Consider the following 12,094-nt stretch of genomic DNA (forward strand, 5'->3'; position numbering starts at 1 on the left):
CATCATTTTTCAAAAAAATACTACAAAACATTTTAGCACAAATCCTCAATGATTGAACTCCTCCACACATTTTTCTATTTGGTAAATCTGCTTTCATGTGACCAATTTAGCTCCAAATTGCCTCAGAGTATTTTCATTTTCATTTTCACTCTTAACCATTGTTGTTCTGTGGTACGGTATAATTATATTCTGTTTTTGTAATTCTGCTATTTCCAAATCAAGTTAATGAGCACAAATCAACATATTCACAAATGTTTTCTCCTTTCAATTGAGTTTTTTTCCCCTTTCATTGTTGATAATAAAATGATTCTCGTGCGCTTGTCCGTGACGCAAATAAGTGTGTGGTTGTCATTCTGTCATTGACCCCCTTTCAGTTCATCCAAGCACTAAGCATTATGAATCATACTAAAACACCAAATGAAAACCAAGCTGCTCTCAAATCCCATATCTTCCTGTGAGCACGTGCTACATTTAATAAAGTCACAAATCAAAACGCTAACATTTTATGCTTTATAATATACATTTGACACTAATGTCTAGGAAAGGTTTGTGTGTCGTTTGACTCTACCAGTCCAAATGTTATAGACACACATTCCCATGCTATAAAGAAGTTATCTCCAAACTTGACTGGTTCTGCCTTTTTTAGTGTAAAGCCTTGTAAGGCAGTTATAGTGTGTGAGTTGATAATCTTATTAATCACGCCATCTTGCACATGTGTAACTTCAGGACTAATCCAGTTAAATGGTTCGAATGTGCATGTGCATGACCTGCATGGATTCAAATTAGTGTGCCATTTTTTAATTATTTTGGGTCAAGTTGGAAAAACAGTCTTTAAAGGGTCAAAGTCTTTAACAGTGTCTGAACTGAGTGTACATTTTTATTGGGTCTGCTTTTTTATGGCTCATTAGACATAGAATTTCCTTGCCTAGTGGCTAGCATGTATGGGGTTTGCAAGTTCTCCCCATGCTAAAAACACGCATGTTAGGGTCATTAAAGACTCCAGATTGTAAATGTGAATGTGAGTGGTTGTTTGTAGATGTATGAATCAGTCCACCGTGTACATTAGTCCTGGGAACATACAGCATTTTTAATTGGGTAACCCTGCTCTGTGGTAATTGTTCTTTAAATAGTTCTTTTTTTTATGTTGATTCTTCTTTTTTTTTCCTTGACAGGCTGGACTTCTTTATTAGGAGGCGATGGACGTGCAGGAAGCTCCCCAGCACTGCCCAGAAAACAGCAGCCCCGTGATAAATCTCCTGGCAGCCTTCTGGAGGACGCACTGGACACGGGCGCATTCACACGAGATCGCAAGACGAGCTTCTTCAGCTCCTTCATCAAGAAGAAGTCGTCGTCATCGTCTTCCGCCTCCTCCTCGCCGTCCTCCCAACACCAACAGAACCTCCCGACGCCTCCCAAGAGGAGCAGCTCCTTTCGGGAGATGGAAACGCAGCCGCACAAAAAATACGAGCCCACTGCTGATTTCACCCCCCCACCTCCGCTACCGCAGTCTGACAGTTTAGGGGGCTTCTCTGCGTCCCCCTCACATTCCCATGGCGAGCCCGCCCAGATTCAGTCACGCTGCTGTGGGGCAACATTTGGACAGAAGCCTTCTGGCGGGGGACTCGTTTCACAGGTAACAAGCGGCACCAGCTGGGGAGGACTCGCCGGATTTTTTACCCCCAGACTTATCAAAAAGACCCTCGGGCTGCGGACAGGAAAGGCAGTCTGCTCAGGGGATGGTGGAAACATGGTTGGGGGGCCTAAACCTTTACCTAGGTCCAATTCTACCTCCTCAATGTCAGCCGGGTTGCCAGACTTGGAGCGTATTGCTTTGACTTTACCCAGGAACCGCAGCGCTAAAACCCCTTTGGAGAGAACAGCTTCAACCACCTCCCAGCCAGAAAACGGGGCTTCACGTCCCCCCGAAACTTTGCTCAGGAGGATGGATGAGGGGACTGCACAGATCAGGGAAAGGCCCAAAGCCAAGCTGCTACCCCGGAGCACTGCCACAGGAGGGAGGGTGCCCGGGGTCGGAGTGGAAGCAGGTGAATCGGACAGTGGGTCCCGGGTGAGGGAGGGTAGAGAGGACGGACTGGAAAGACAGCAGAGCTGGTCGTCCCCCTCTAAGACTTCTAGTTCAGCGGCGTCTTCGTGCGCGGCAGGTGCGCAAACTCACAACCACAAAGTTCCAGTTCTCATCTCCCCCACGTTGAAGAACAACCCGGGCGACGTGCACCTCGTCGGGCTGGACTCTCAGGGTAACCGCTTCAAACTGCTGTCCGAGCACCAGGCCGACCGGGACAGGCCGCGGCTGGTCAAACCCAAGTGCGCGCCACCTCCTCCGCCGACCTTACGCGGCATGCAACACTCCTACAGCGGCGAGGGAGAAGAGCAGGTAGGAGCCACACCGGTCGAAGTCAACGGAGAGACATTAAAAGGCCACAAGTCGGGGCGGTCGTCAGGAGGAGTGACCACGAGCAGACCGTCAGTGCCACCACCACAAGTGCCTCCTGCTTCCTCCGCAACTCCCACTAAAATGGCCAACGGGGCACCAAGCACCTCCTCCTCCTCCTCACACTCCACAGCTGGCTCCAAAGTGGCACTGCGGCGAACCCGACAGCCATCGGAGAGGGTCCCGCCCGAGCGGGTCAGCCGCGAGGCTCTGCTCGAGTGCGCCGAGTGCCTGAGCAGCGTCCTCCACACCAGTTCCGAAAGCCCCTCCAGCAGCCAAGTGCTGGACGCCGGACACCAGCTGCTGGACTACTGCTCAGGTTACGTGGACTGCATCCCCCAGATGAGGAACAAGTTTGCCTTCCGCGAGGCGGTGGGCAAGCTGGAGCTAAGTCTCCAGGAGCTGAGGGCGTCGTCTTCAGGTGGCGGAGGGCTGAGCTGCGTGGGCTCCAACAGCGTACTAGACAACCTGCACAGCTGCATTAAAGAGATTAGCGATGTAGTCCAGAGGTAGCCGACACTAACCGTCATCACACCCGCAGCAAAGTTCTCTTTTCAGATTCCTTCCACCGTTCGTTTGGACATGAGAACAACGTGTAAAGTACCTCAGAGGAATCGCTACAAAATGTCATCTTTTTGTTTACAAACAGTCGTTTCATCAAATGCTAACACTTATTTTGCTCCGTCTGACCTGTACATATACCGACGGCCGCGTAGTCCAAACTAAACGCGGCCCACGTCCACAAGGTGTGCAATGTTTGCCTCGCGCCGGCCATAAATCGTGAAATGAATGTCAAGCGTGTATCGCCAGCACAGATTGGCGCTGAAGTCCAAGCTCACCCTGCTTGTGTGTCAGTCTGTCGAATGTGCTCAGCCTTACTGACTAGCAGACAGTCAAGCTCAACGTTTCATGAATGTGTGACTCATCGGTCGGGCGCACTGTGTTTCTTGGAGCATTTTGCACGATGTCTAGCAACTGAGGGACCATAACTAATTCTCGAAAGCCGTTTTAGCCGGCAAAGAGGAAATGTTTTTTGTGTGTTCTTTTTTTAAAACATGTTAACTGTTTTATAATAGGGATGGGCATTTTACTTTAAGATGAAGTCAACCCAAACGGTTTCTTAACAAAAATATGTTCAATGAAGCCCGACTAGTCTAAACATGGTCTTCTGATTTATATTGCATTTGTAAGAATATTATTTAAGTAGCAAAATGTACTTCTTTTTAAAAATATATATTTAATTTTTTATCCATTACAGGGGGCGGCCATTTTCCATGCTGTCGACTGAAAATGACATCACAGTTCTTCAGGGCTCAGGTAACAACCAATCATGTTTTCTGAACCTGAGCCGTGATTGGTTGTTTCCTGGCCCTTTAGCAACTGTGATTGGCAGTTGACAATTCTGATCTCACGTTACAAGTCAAAATGGTGGTTTTATGCTACCTTCAAGGAAGGCTTGAGGTTTGTTTTTATCCCACTCCGAGTTTTCCCAGTTCTGCCCTCAAAGCGTTCGAGGCAAATGTAAATAGCAAAGATGGCTGATTCCGATAAATTGCTTGTTGTTCAGTTTAAACCAACACTAAGGAACTTTCAGTTTACGTTGATTATGGCACCGCCATATGGACAAAAGAGGTAATGTTATGCTTGAAGGAAGACCACATTTCCCATGAGGACAAGCGCATTGAATCTTTTTAGCTCACGCCAGCAAGTGAAGTTCGGGCAAATATTGATCCTTGACTGTCCTTTTATCCGGGTAGCTTCCCTTTTTCATGTTTCTTTTTTGCCTCCTCAGACAAAACTTTTTAGTTGTTTTGCAGCTTCTGCCAGGAAAGCAGTAATGGTCCGTCGACATTCAAATTGACTTCCGTCTTTGTAACGAATGGGGCAGTCAGCACATTTGTAATTTTTTTCTGGCAGTGTTCCTACCATCCTCCTCAAAGTTGCTTAGTGCCAGTAAAAATGATACAGACCCTTTCAGGCCATGGCAAAGGTACCATTCAACTAGTTTTAAGTCGATGTTTCATCAGAAAAGTTATGAAAATATTTGATTAAGGTTGAAAAGTTCCTTAGTGCGAATTTAATGCCGTCATTCCAAATAACGGTGTGTCGCGTGATTAACATATATGGCTTGTATTTACATTTGCCTCATCCGCTTTGAGGTCGGAACTGACACAATCCGAGTGGGATGACTCCGATTTCCCACTTACCTTGAATGCAGCATTTATCCCCTGTGAAAGGACGCTCTCCGCTCATTGAAAAGCATCGGACTATGGATCGTTGTAATTAGATTTGTGAGGATTATTTTGATCTGAAAATGTGATCAAATGTTGTTTGACTACTATAGCAATATGCCTGGTTTGTATGTTAGTCACAGGCAAAAGCAATTCATAACGCCGTGGAAATGAATTACTGCATTGCATTGCTGAAATATAAATGCCCGGATGTTCAGAATTGTCAATTGGCAAAATGGCCGCCCCCTGAGATGGATAAAAACAAGTGGATTTTGCTGCCTATTCCACAAACGCAATATTAATCTGAATGCTGTGTTTAGACTAGTGAGGGCACATACAACACATACTGTAAAGAACATTTTTGGGTTGACTGCTTTAATTTCCTTGATTATGGGATCAATTAACTCGTGTGCTATCATTTTTCAAGAAGAATACAGAGACAATGGCTTGATTTTTCACAATTTTGAAGGCTCATTTCATATACTTGCTAATTTAAAGCGAATGTAATCATTCAATTTTGGCAGGGTTGTTATCAACACCTCTCTGTGTAGTGTCAAATTTATCGGACGCATTTTAATTAGCGATGGTCGAGTACCAATACTAGGTATCAGTATCGGGCTGATACCCAGCCTTATTTATGATCAGAACTAGAAATGAGAAGAATAGAAAATTGCCATTAATTTCATACAGTTTTAAGGAAAAGTGCTTTTAATGAGTATATAGGTATTTGTTTAAAATTAATAATATATATATATTTTTTTGCATGTATCAAAAGTACTAGTGGTACTTGGTATTAGTATCGGTGATCACTCAAGAGTTGAGTATTCATAATGGTATTTGTCTGAAAAAAGTGGTATCGTACATCCCTAATTTTAAATTTAAATCAATGATTGTGCCTATCCCTATTTTAGAACAGTGCAGTAGGTGAGATTTTAGTATGGCCATAAATATCTCCTCCGCTGTGATTTACCAACGTTACACTAATGGGTATATAGACCATGGGGGGAGGGGGGGGTATCTATACACTACCGTTCAAAAGTTTGGGGTCACTAAGAAAGTTTCTTATTTTTAAAAACAAAACAAATAAACATGTTATTCCAATGAAAATACACTATATATTGTTGATGTGGTAAATGGTCGTTTCGGGGGGGGGGGGGTGCAATGTCGACATACAGTAGTTGTATAGAGACCCATTTCCAGCAACTAGCAGTGTTCTGAAGATTTAAGATGTTTGCTCATTGCGTCAGAAGGCTAATGGTTATTAGAAAACTTTTGTGCAATGATGTTAGCACAGACTATTCCATGCGAGAAATTGCCGAGAAACACAGAATTGTCTGGGTGACCCCAAACATTTGAACAGTAGTGTGTATACATTGTGGTGGTATACAGTACACGAGGGCCTTTTTAGTGGTTTTGGTAGGAAAGCCCAAAATGAAAATAAGTAGTAATTTGGAGTAAAAGATTTTACCTTCCCCACAATATTTAAAAGAAAATGAATGTGGGGGGTTTTCTGCCTATGACATGAATGAATTTCACCCCGGCCATGTCCTCAAAAGCGTCTCAATATTGATCTCTGGATGTCCTTTTGCATCACATTTCATCCTTGAGAGGAGCACAGGGTAGCGCAGTATGCCAATTGGGACAGCTTTCCTTGCATGTTATGGACTGTGCAGGACTCCCTGTAGCTGTTGTGGTCGCAGTGCCTCACATGCCTGCAATTTATGAAACACGGTTCAAACACACTGAGTGCTCATCACACGAATTACACAGTACTAACTCTTTAAAGACTAATCTGCAGTCTGTCTTCAGCACATGAACGATTTGTACATTATTTGATTTAAAGAATGATTTCTAGAATGTCTATGTATAAACTTGAATTTTAAATTATTCTCTTTTTTTAATTAAAAGCACAGAACTATTATTTTCTTTTTTCGTGTTAAATATTTGTTTTGTTTTATTTCCTATCCAGAAAACAATTTATGTGTAGTCACAGAATAAAGAGTTGTGTTTTACAGCAAGGGTGGGGAACCTATGGCTTGTGAGAACGTTTGATCCAGTCCCGCTTAGCAGTTATACAAACAAAACTTCAAAGGACTGTTGGCTTAAAAAGAAGAAAATAAATGGCCGGTGATGGGACAAAGGTTCCCCGCCGCTGTTTTAGACTGAGGCCTATCCATCTGCTTTCTGAATGTATTCTTCAGTTCTGAAGTCATCAAGGTGCCATTACGTTTATTTATTTTTTTCCACAATTGATCACTGACACGCATTTGTAGTCCAAGCTGCTCTGTTTTATTGAGCACAAACTGCAAGAATTGTACATTTATGCACACATGCACAGAGATCATGTTATTTGGGCTCACAGCTTAATGTACACTGGATAAGGCCTCAGACAGTAAATCGTTGGCACATGTTGTATGTACAAGTCTAACATTTGCATATGAAACACTGCAGGTCCATAACACATACATCTACGCATACTGTGAGTCTCAAATAACGCAAGCGAAATAATGTTTTTCTGTGGTTCTTGGTGCCTTTTATGTGAGGGAAAATTCTTTCAAGAATCTACAGCCTCATAAAAATATTCATGTGCCATATTTCTGTTGCATTACACATTTAAGACTTCTTTCGAGCTGCTTATTTGTTCTTTGTGTCATTTCCTTATTCGTTTTCTTGTGTAGTGCATCTCTTTGACAAAGTCTCATCAAAGATAGGAATAAAACTGTCACCACCCTTCAAATATATTAGAGGAACAGGGTCTATGAATAAATTGAGTTGAAGTTTTTCTTCATATCTAAAACAATGCTGAATTGACCACAATTGTGTCCTTGTGGTGCTTACTCTGCATTGCTTTTCTTACGCTTGCCTTAATTGTTCTCGTGAGGTTTTTTTTTTTTCTTCTCTACACTTGTACTCCCTGTTTTGGAAAGTGCTCTGCAGCTCATCATTATACCAAAGTGTTTCAAGTGCAATGAAAGCCAACGCTCACAGTCAGACACGCCATAATGGAATATGTGAATCTACACATGGATTAAAAAAAATAAAATTATTTTTTTTGTACACATATATTTTTTGTTTGTTTGTTTTATTTAAAGCTCACATATATTACTGTGAAGTTTTGCTTATCAGTGTTAAGTATATTGTAAATAATAAAAATATTGGTCAATATTGTATCACTGTTTATTTTATTGGTCTTTTTTTCATATTAGTTGCTCGGTACTGATACAATTTTAGCAACATATAGACAGATTAATTTAACTGGCAAAAAAAAAAGTTTAATAACGACCGTTTTTTTTAATAAACACTTTTTTATATAAACATTCTCTGGTATCACGTTTTAATTAAAAATGCATTAACCTACAAACAAAACCAAGTTTCAATTAACTTTATTGATAGGAACATCTGTTTTTCGTGACGTCACTCCGCAGCACATCGGACTCCGCCCAGTCGTCGGCATTGTAAAGATGGCGTCTATCATGGAAGGGCCACTGAGCAAGTGGACTAACGTCATGAAAGGTTGGCAGTACCGCTGGTTTGTGTTGGACTACAATGCCGGACTGCTGTCTTACTACACGGTACGTCGGTCTCAGCGGTTAGTTACACTCACGCGTTCCACTGGGGTGGGCGGTTATGTGGTAGAAGTTGTCGCTAGATGTGGTGAGGGCCTTCGGTGTTTGTCAGGAGTTAGGGAGTCTTGGGCACCAACAGGCGAGTCTGCTTGTTGACGGTCGTCACATGGGCCAATCACGATGCTCCGTGACGTCCGTCTGACCAATCCAGTGGCAACATTTCCGCCATACTTCCGCTTAGCAATATTGCTAGCACAATCTCAAATGGGAAACATATTTAACACAAGCGACATAGTAGTGAACATTTGAATGTTTTGTGTGGCAACGAGACGAAATTGTGTTTATTGTCACGACTATTTATTGATGTGTAACCGTACTAAGCGTACCAGTTGTTTTGACTGTTGATGAGAGAGATAGTGGGAGGAGTCGTTAGCTAACGTTACTTGTTAGTTTAGTATAAATAGCATGACAATGACGAATACGCACATTGGCAAACAGTACAACCTGCCATATAATAACAACCTCTGATAGTGCCTATATGTGTGGTACCATTGGTATGTAAATGTATTTAGGGATTAATCTCACATAAGCATGCTCTTCCTTTATGAAATTTAACCTGAGTGCAAACTAATCCTGGTTTGTGTCTGCAAGTGATACATGTTGCATCTAATCCACCAAAAATACTTAATTTTTCCTTGTGGTTCCTTGACAGAAACCATACCCCCTACTAGCTTTGTCGTGACAAGAAGCAGGAGGAAGTCATGAAGACCTTAAATTGTTCCGAGTAGTCCCGGTGTTTGTTTGCGGTCTACCTTCTTGCACGCATCATCACCGTTTAAACACAGTTTAGCTTGGATTTAAATTTAAGGGAATGGTTACGCATGGATTATGGTTGCCCTGTTTTGTAAATACAGTGTTGTTCTGTTTGTTTCAGTCAAAGGATAAGATGATGCGAGGGTCCAGAAGAGGCTGTGTGCGACTTCGGGTAAGTTTCTCCAAGTGAATGTAATCAATTGCACTCATTGCATAAAACATACACCAAAGAATTATCATCCAAAAATAGGACAATTAAATTGTTGTAGTATTCCTAGAAAAATACTACAGACACAAGCAGTCAACACAACCACCCTAATAACAGATATTGTTAATTTGGCACTGACAGCCAACTTGCTTTTGTGCTGTCGGACCCGGGAAGATGTATGAAAACTGTGTGGCCTGTTTGTCAAACATTTCATGAGGTTATATTCAAGTGACGACAGCAGCCGGGCGAGTCATGAGTCCTCTGTAAATTAGCCAATTAAGAAAATGAGATGCCAAAAACATATGATAAGCGACATCAAGCTTTAAAAATCTATGGGGTGGGGGTTGTAACAAGAAATAATGGAGAAGCACTACACGTTGTTATAATATATATAAAATGGGAGGTACAACCTATTTGTTGTGCATGGTGGACCTGCTCCTTGAAGTGGATATGGACCAGGCTGCCCCACAAATAGTGAAAATCTGCATAGAATTGACTAAATAATATTTTTTTAAAAAAAAATAATACTTACTCTGAAGGAAATGAAGACATCAGTTTCTGGTAAACAAATACCGTAAAAAAGTTTTTGTTTTGAAAACATTTCAGACACATCTCACAAGCTTAATGTGTTAAATTAATGTGTTACTTTCTTATATACTTTTAAAACAGCAGGCCTTCATTGTGCCGCCGGATTCATTTGCATATACCCTTCCATAAACTCAGTAATGAAAGGTGTCCTCTGCTTACTTCCTATGATGGCAACGTAAGCTAAAATTGTAAGTAAGACAGAACACGCCATAGTCCATCACTAACCTATGCAAACACAGTTGTAACAACAGAAGTAAATATTTATATGGAAAACACTTTTAAGCCACAAATATATGCTTAGTATATAATTTTCGTGTTTTATATTTGTACTACACAGATGTGCCTTGTTTTCCCCGTTGTCCAATTTGACAGCCTTAAGATTTTGTTGTGCTTGTTGATATTTTGCCACCAGATGGCAGTAGTTTACAGCGTACCAACTATCCATTGTGTAATGTTAATAAAAAAAGGACCAGTCCAAGTTCAGCACATTGAGGGAGTGATTCAACATGCATTCCAGTGGAAATGTTCAACTTGATATGCGCATAGTTTACACCAATTCACTACAGTTCGGTCATTGCGAAATACTGCCCTCAACTTGCTGGAGTGGAGAGAGTTAACAGTTTTGTCCTGGCAGTGTGGCACTTATCATTGACAAGATTATAACAGATAATTCTTTGTTAAAGCAATTTGCGCCGCTCTGCATATTTTCTGCCAATTTGGAGAAGACAGTCTCATCTTTTAACAGCGTTATCGCTTTCATCGCTGCACTGGACTTGTTGAAACGCACAGCCGTGAACGAACGTTAGATGTGCTATTTTTGGCGGCCTCACTCTCTCCCAAGTCACACGTACATCAACAACATCAACAAACCTTTGATGTGAAAGAGGTCACAGTTCAGAGTACTACATTATTGCCCTTCAATAAATGATTAACAAAGTCAAACAATTTGTGCCCTGCAGTCATCCATTGATCAAAATGTATGATTCGGTCCTTTATGGTTAGGAACATTCCTTATGTGCCGATTTCTTTCACCGAACTGTTTACTGGGTCAAGCGTATTGTAAGTAAATATGATTCCATTCCGTTGCATGGGTAACAGGAAAAGCTACACATTTTTACTAATACATAATGAATATTTTGCACCATCTATGGTGGGGTTAATTCTCTTTCATCTTTTGCAACATATTTCTTTTCTACCTGACTATAAATGCTGCTTTCTAGTGCATTTAAATTATACACAGATTATTGTGTGACGAAACGTATCCCTTGACAGGGGTGCGCGTGGACGATGACCGTAGCCTACGTCAACTAGGAAATGAGTGCGCAGAATTGCATTTTTACACTTATGCGAACTGCACAAGGTGACAAAATACACCTTCACATTCTTGACTCACTCACCCGTTGCCATTGTGGTTCTTGTGTTTTTTGTTTTAATACTCTCTGTTGTAAGTACAAAGGCCCAACAAATATGAATTATTATTTTTTGTCTAATGCTGGTTCCGATTTTTGGAATCACACATTTCTGAATGCCAATTAAGTTTTATATAACTTCTTTTGTTGTCCCTTGACAAGTTATAACAATAAAGATGTGATTTACAGTGGTGTGACCCCCCCCCCCCACACACACACACACTTTACACCAGTGAGAAAAATTGGCAAAAATTTTGAAAGTTTTAATTTGCAGATAAGATCAAGATAAATAAATCAGCCGTGTTTAAGAGCTCAAGATGAATCAGTTGGGCTCTAGCAACTATATTTATTTAACCAGCATCTTAGAAAAGAAATTCTCCTGTACTGTCCACAACGTTTGACTTGTAGTTATCATTGTTGACATTCAAGTCCAAATCTATAGGTGGCGGTAATGTGCGTTAATAAGCATTTGCTCACTGCAAAACAACCAAAAGACTCGAGAAGGAAAGACTTGACTTGAGGCATAAAAAGATTCAACAATAGACCATGCTACACCTTCTAAGTTTTATGGAAATCTGGTGTAGTTTTTTTTTTTTTACTTGGTAGTAGTATACATACTAACATGAATATAAAATGTTAAATGTCTTAGTTCATGTCAATCTCTCAGAAGTTGTCGATTTACGGTCCCTTGCTTGGTTTGTGCAGTAGGCAGGCAGCTGTGAGTCACACACCCTGTTATGTTGCCAGCAGTCTTGTTCCTCTGCAGTCCTTTTAATCTGTTGGCTGCCTGTCCCTTGTGTGTCTATTTCTCTCCTCCCCTCCCTGCC

The 12,094-nt window shown here is 41.4% G+C and overlaps 2 protein-coding genes across 6 annotated transcripts in view; both read left to right on the forward strand.

Moving 5' to 3' along the window:
* The window catches only part of abl2 (c-abl oncogene 2, non-receptor tyrosine kinase), a 30,281-nt gene extending 22,535 nt beyond the window's left edge, over positions 1 to 7,746 (forward strand). For all 4 annotated transcript variants that reach the window (XM_086089070.1, XM_086089071.1, XM_086089072.1 and 1 more), the window contains exon 11: positions 1,173 to 7,746. In XM_086089070.1, coding sequence (XP_085945196.1) covers positions 1,173 to 2,965 — 1,793 coding nt within the window. In that variant the 3' untranslated portion in view covers positions 2,966 to 7,746. The remainder of the gene's footprint in view (positions 1 to 1,172) is intronic.
* Positions 7,747 to 8,134: 388 nt separating this feature from the next.
* The window catches only part of osbpl9 (oxysterol binding protein-like 9), a 29,770-nt gene continuing 25,810 nt past the window's right edge, over positions 8,135 to 12,094 (forward strand). For both annotated transcript variants that reach the window (XM_086089193.1, XM_086089194.1), the window contains exons 1-2: positions 8,135 to 8,255; positions 9,184 to 9,234. In XM_086089193.1, the coding sequence (XP_085945319.1) occupies positions 8,145 to 8,255; positions 9,184 to 9,234 (162 nt within the window). In that variant the 5' untranslated portion in view covers positions 8,135 to 8,144. The remainder of the gene's footprint in view (positions 8,256 to 9,183; positions 9,235 to 12,094) is intronic.

This window comes from Leptonotus elevatus, chromosome 11 (genome assembly GCF_054856555.1).
Source record: "Leptonotus elevatus isolate MCC_2025b chromosome 11, RoL_Lele_1.0, whole genome shotgun sequence".
NCBI lineage: Eukaryota > Metazoa > Chordata > Actinopteri > Syngnathiformes > Syngnathidae > Leptonotus > Leptonotus elevatus.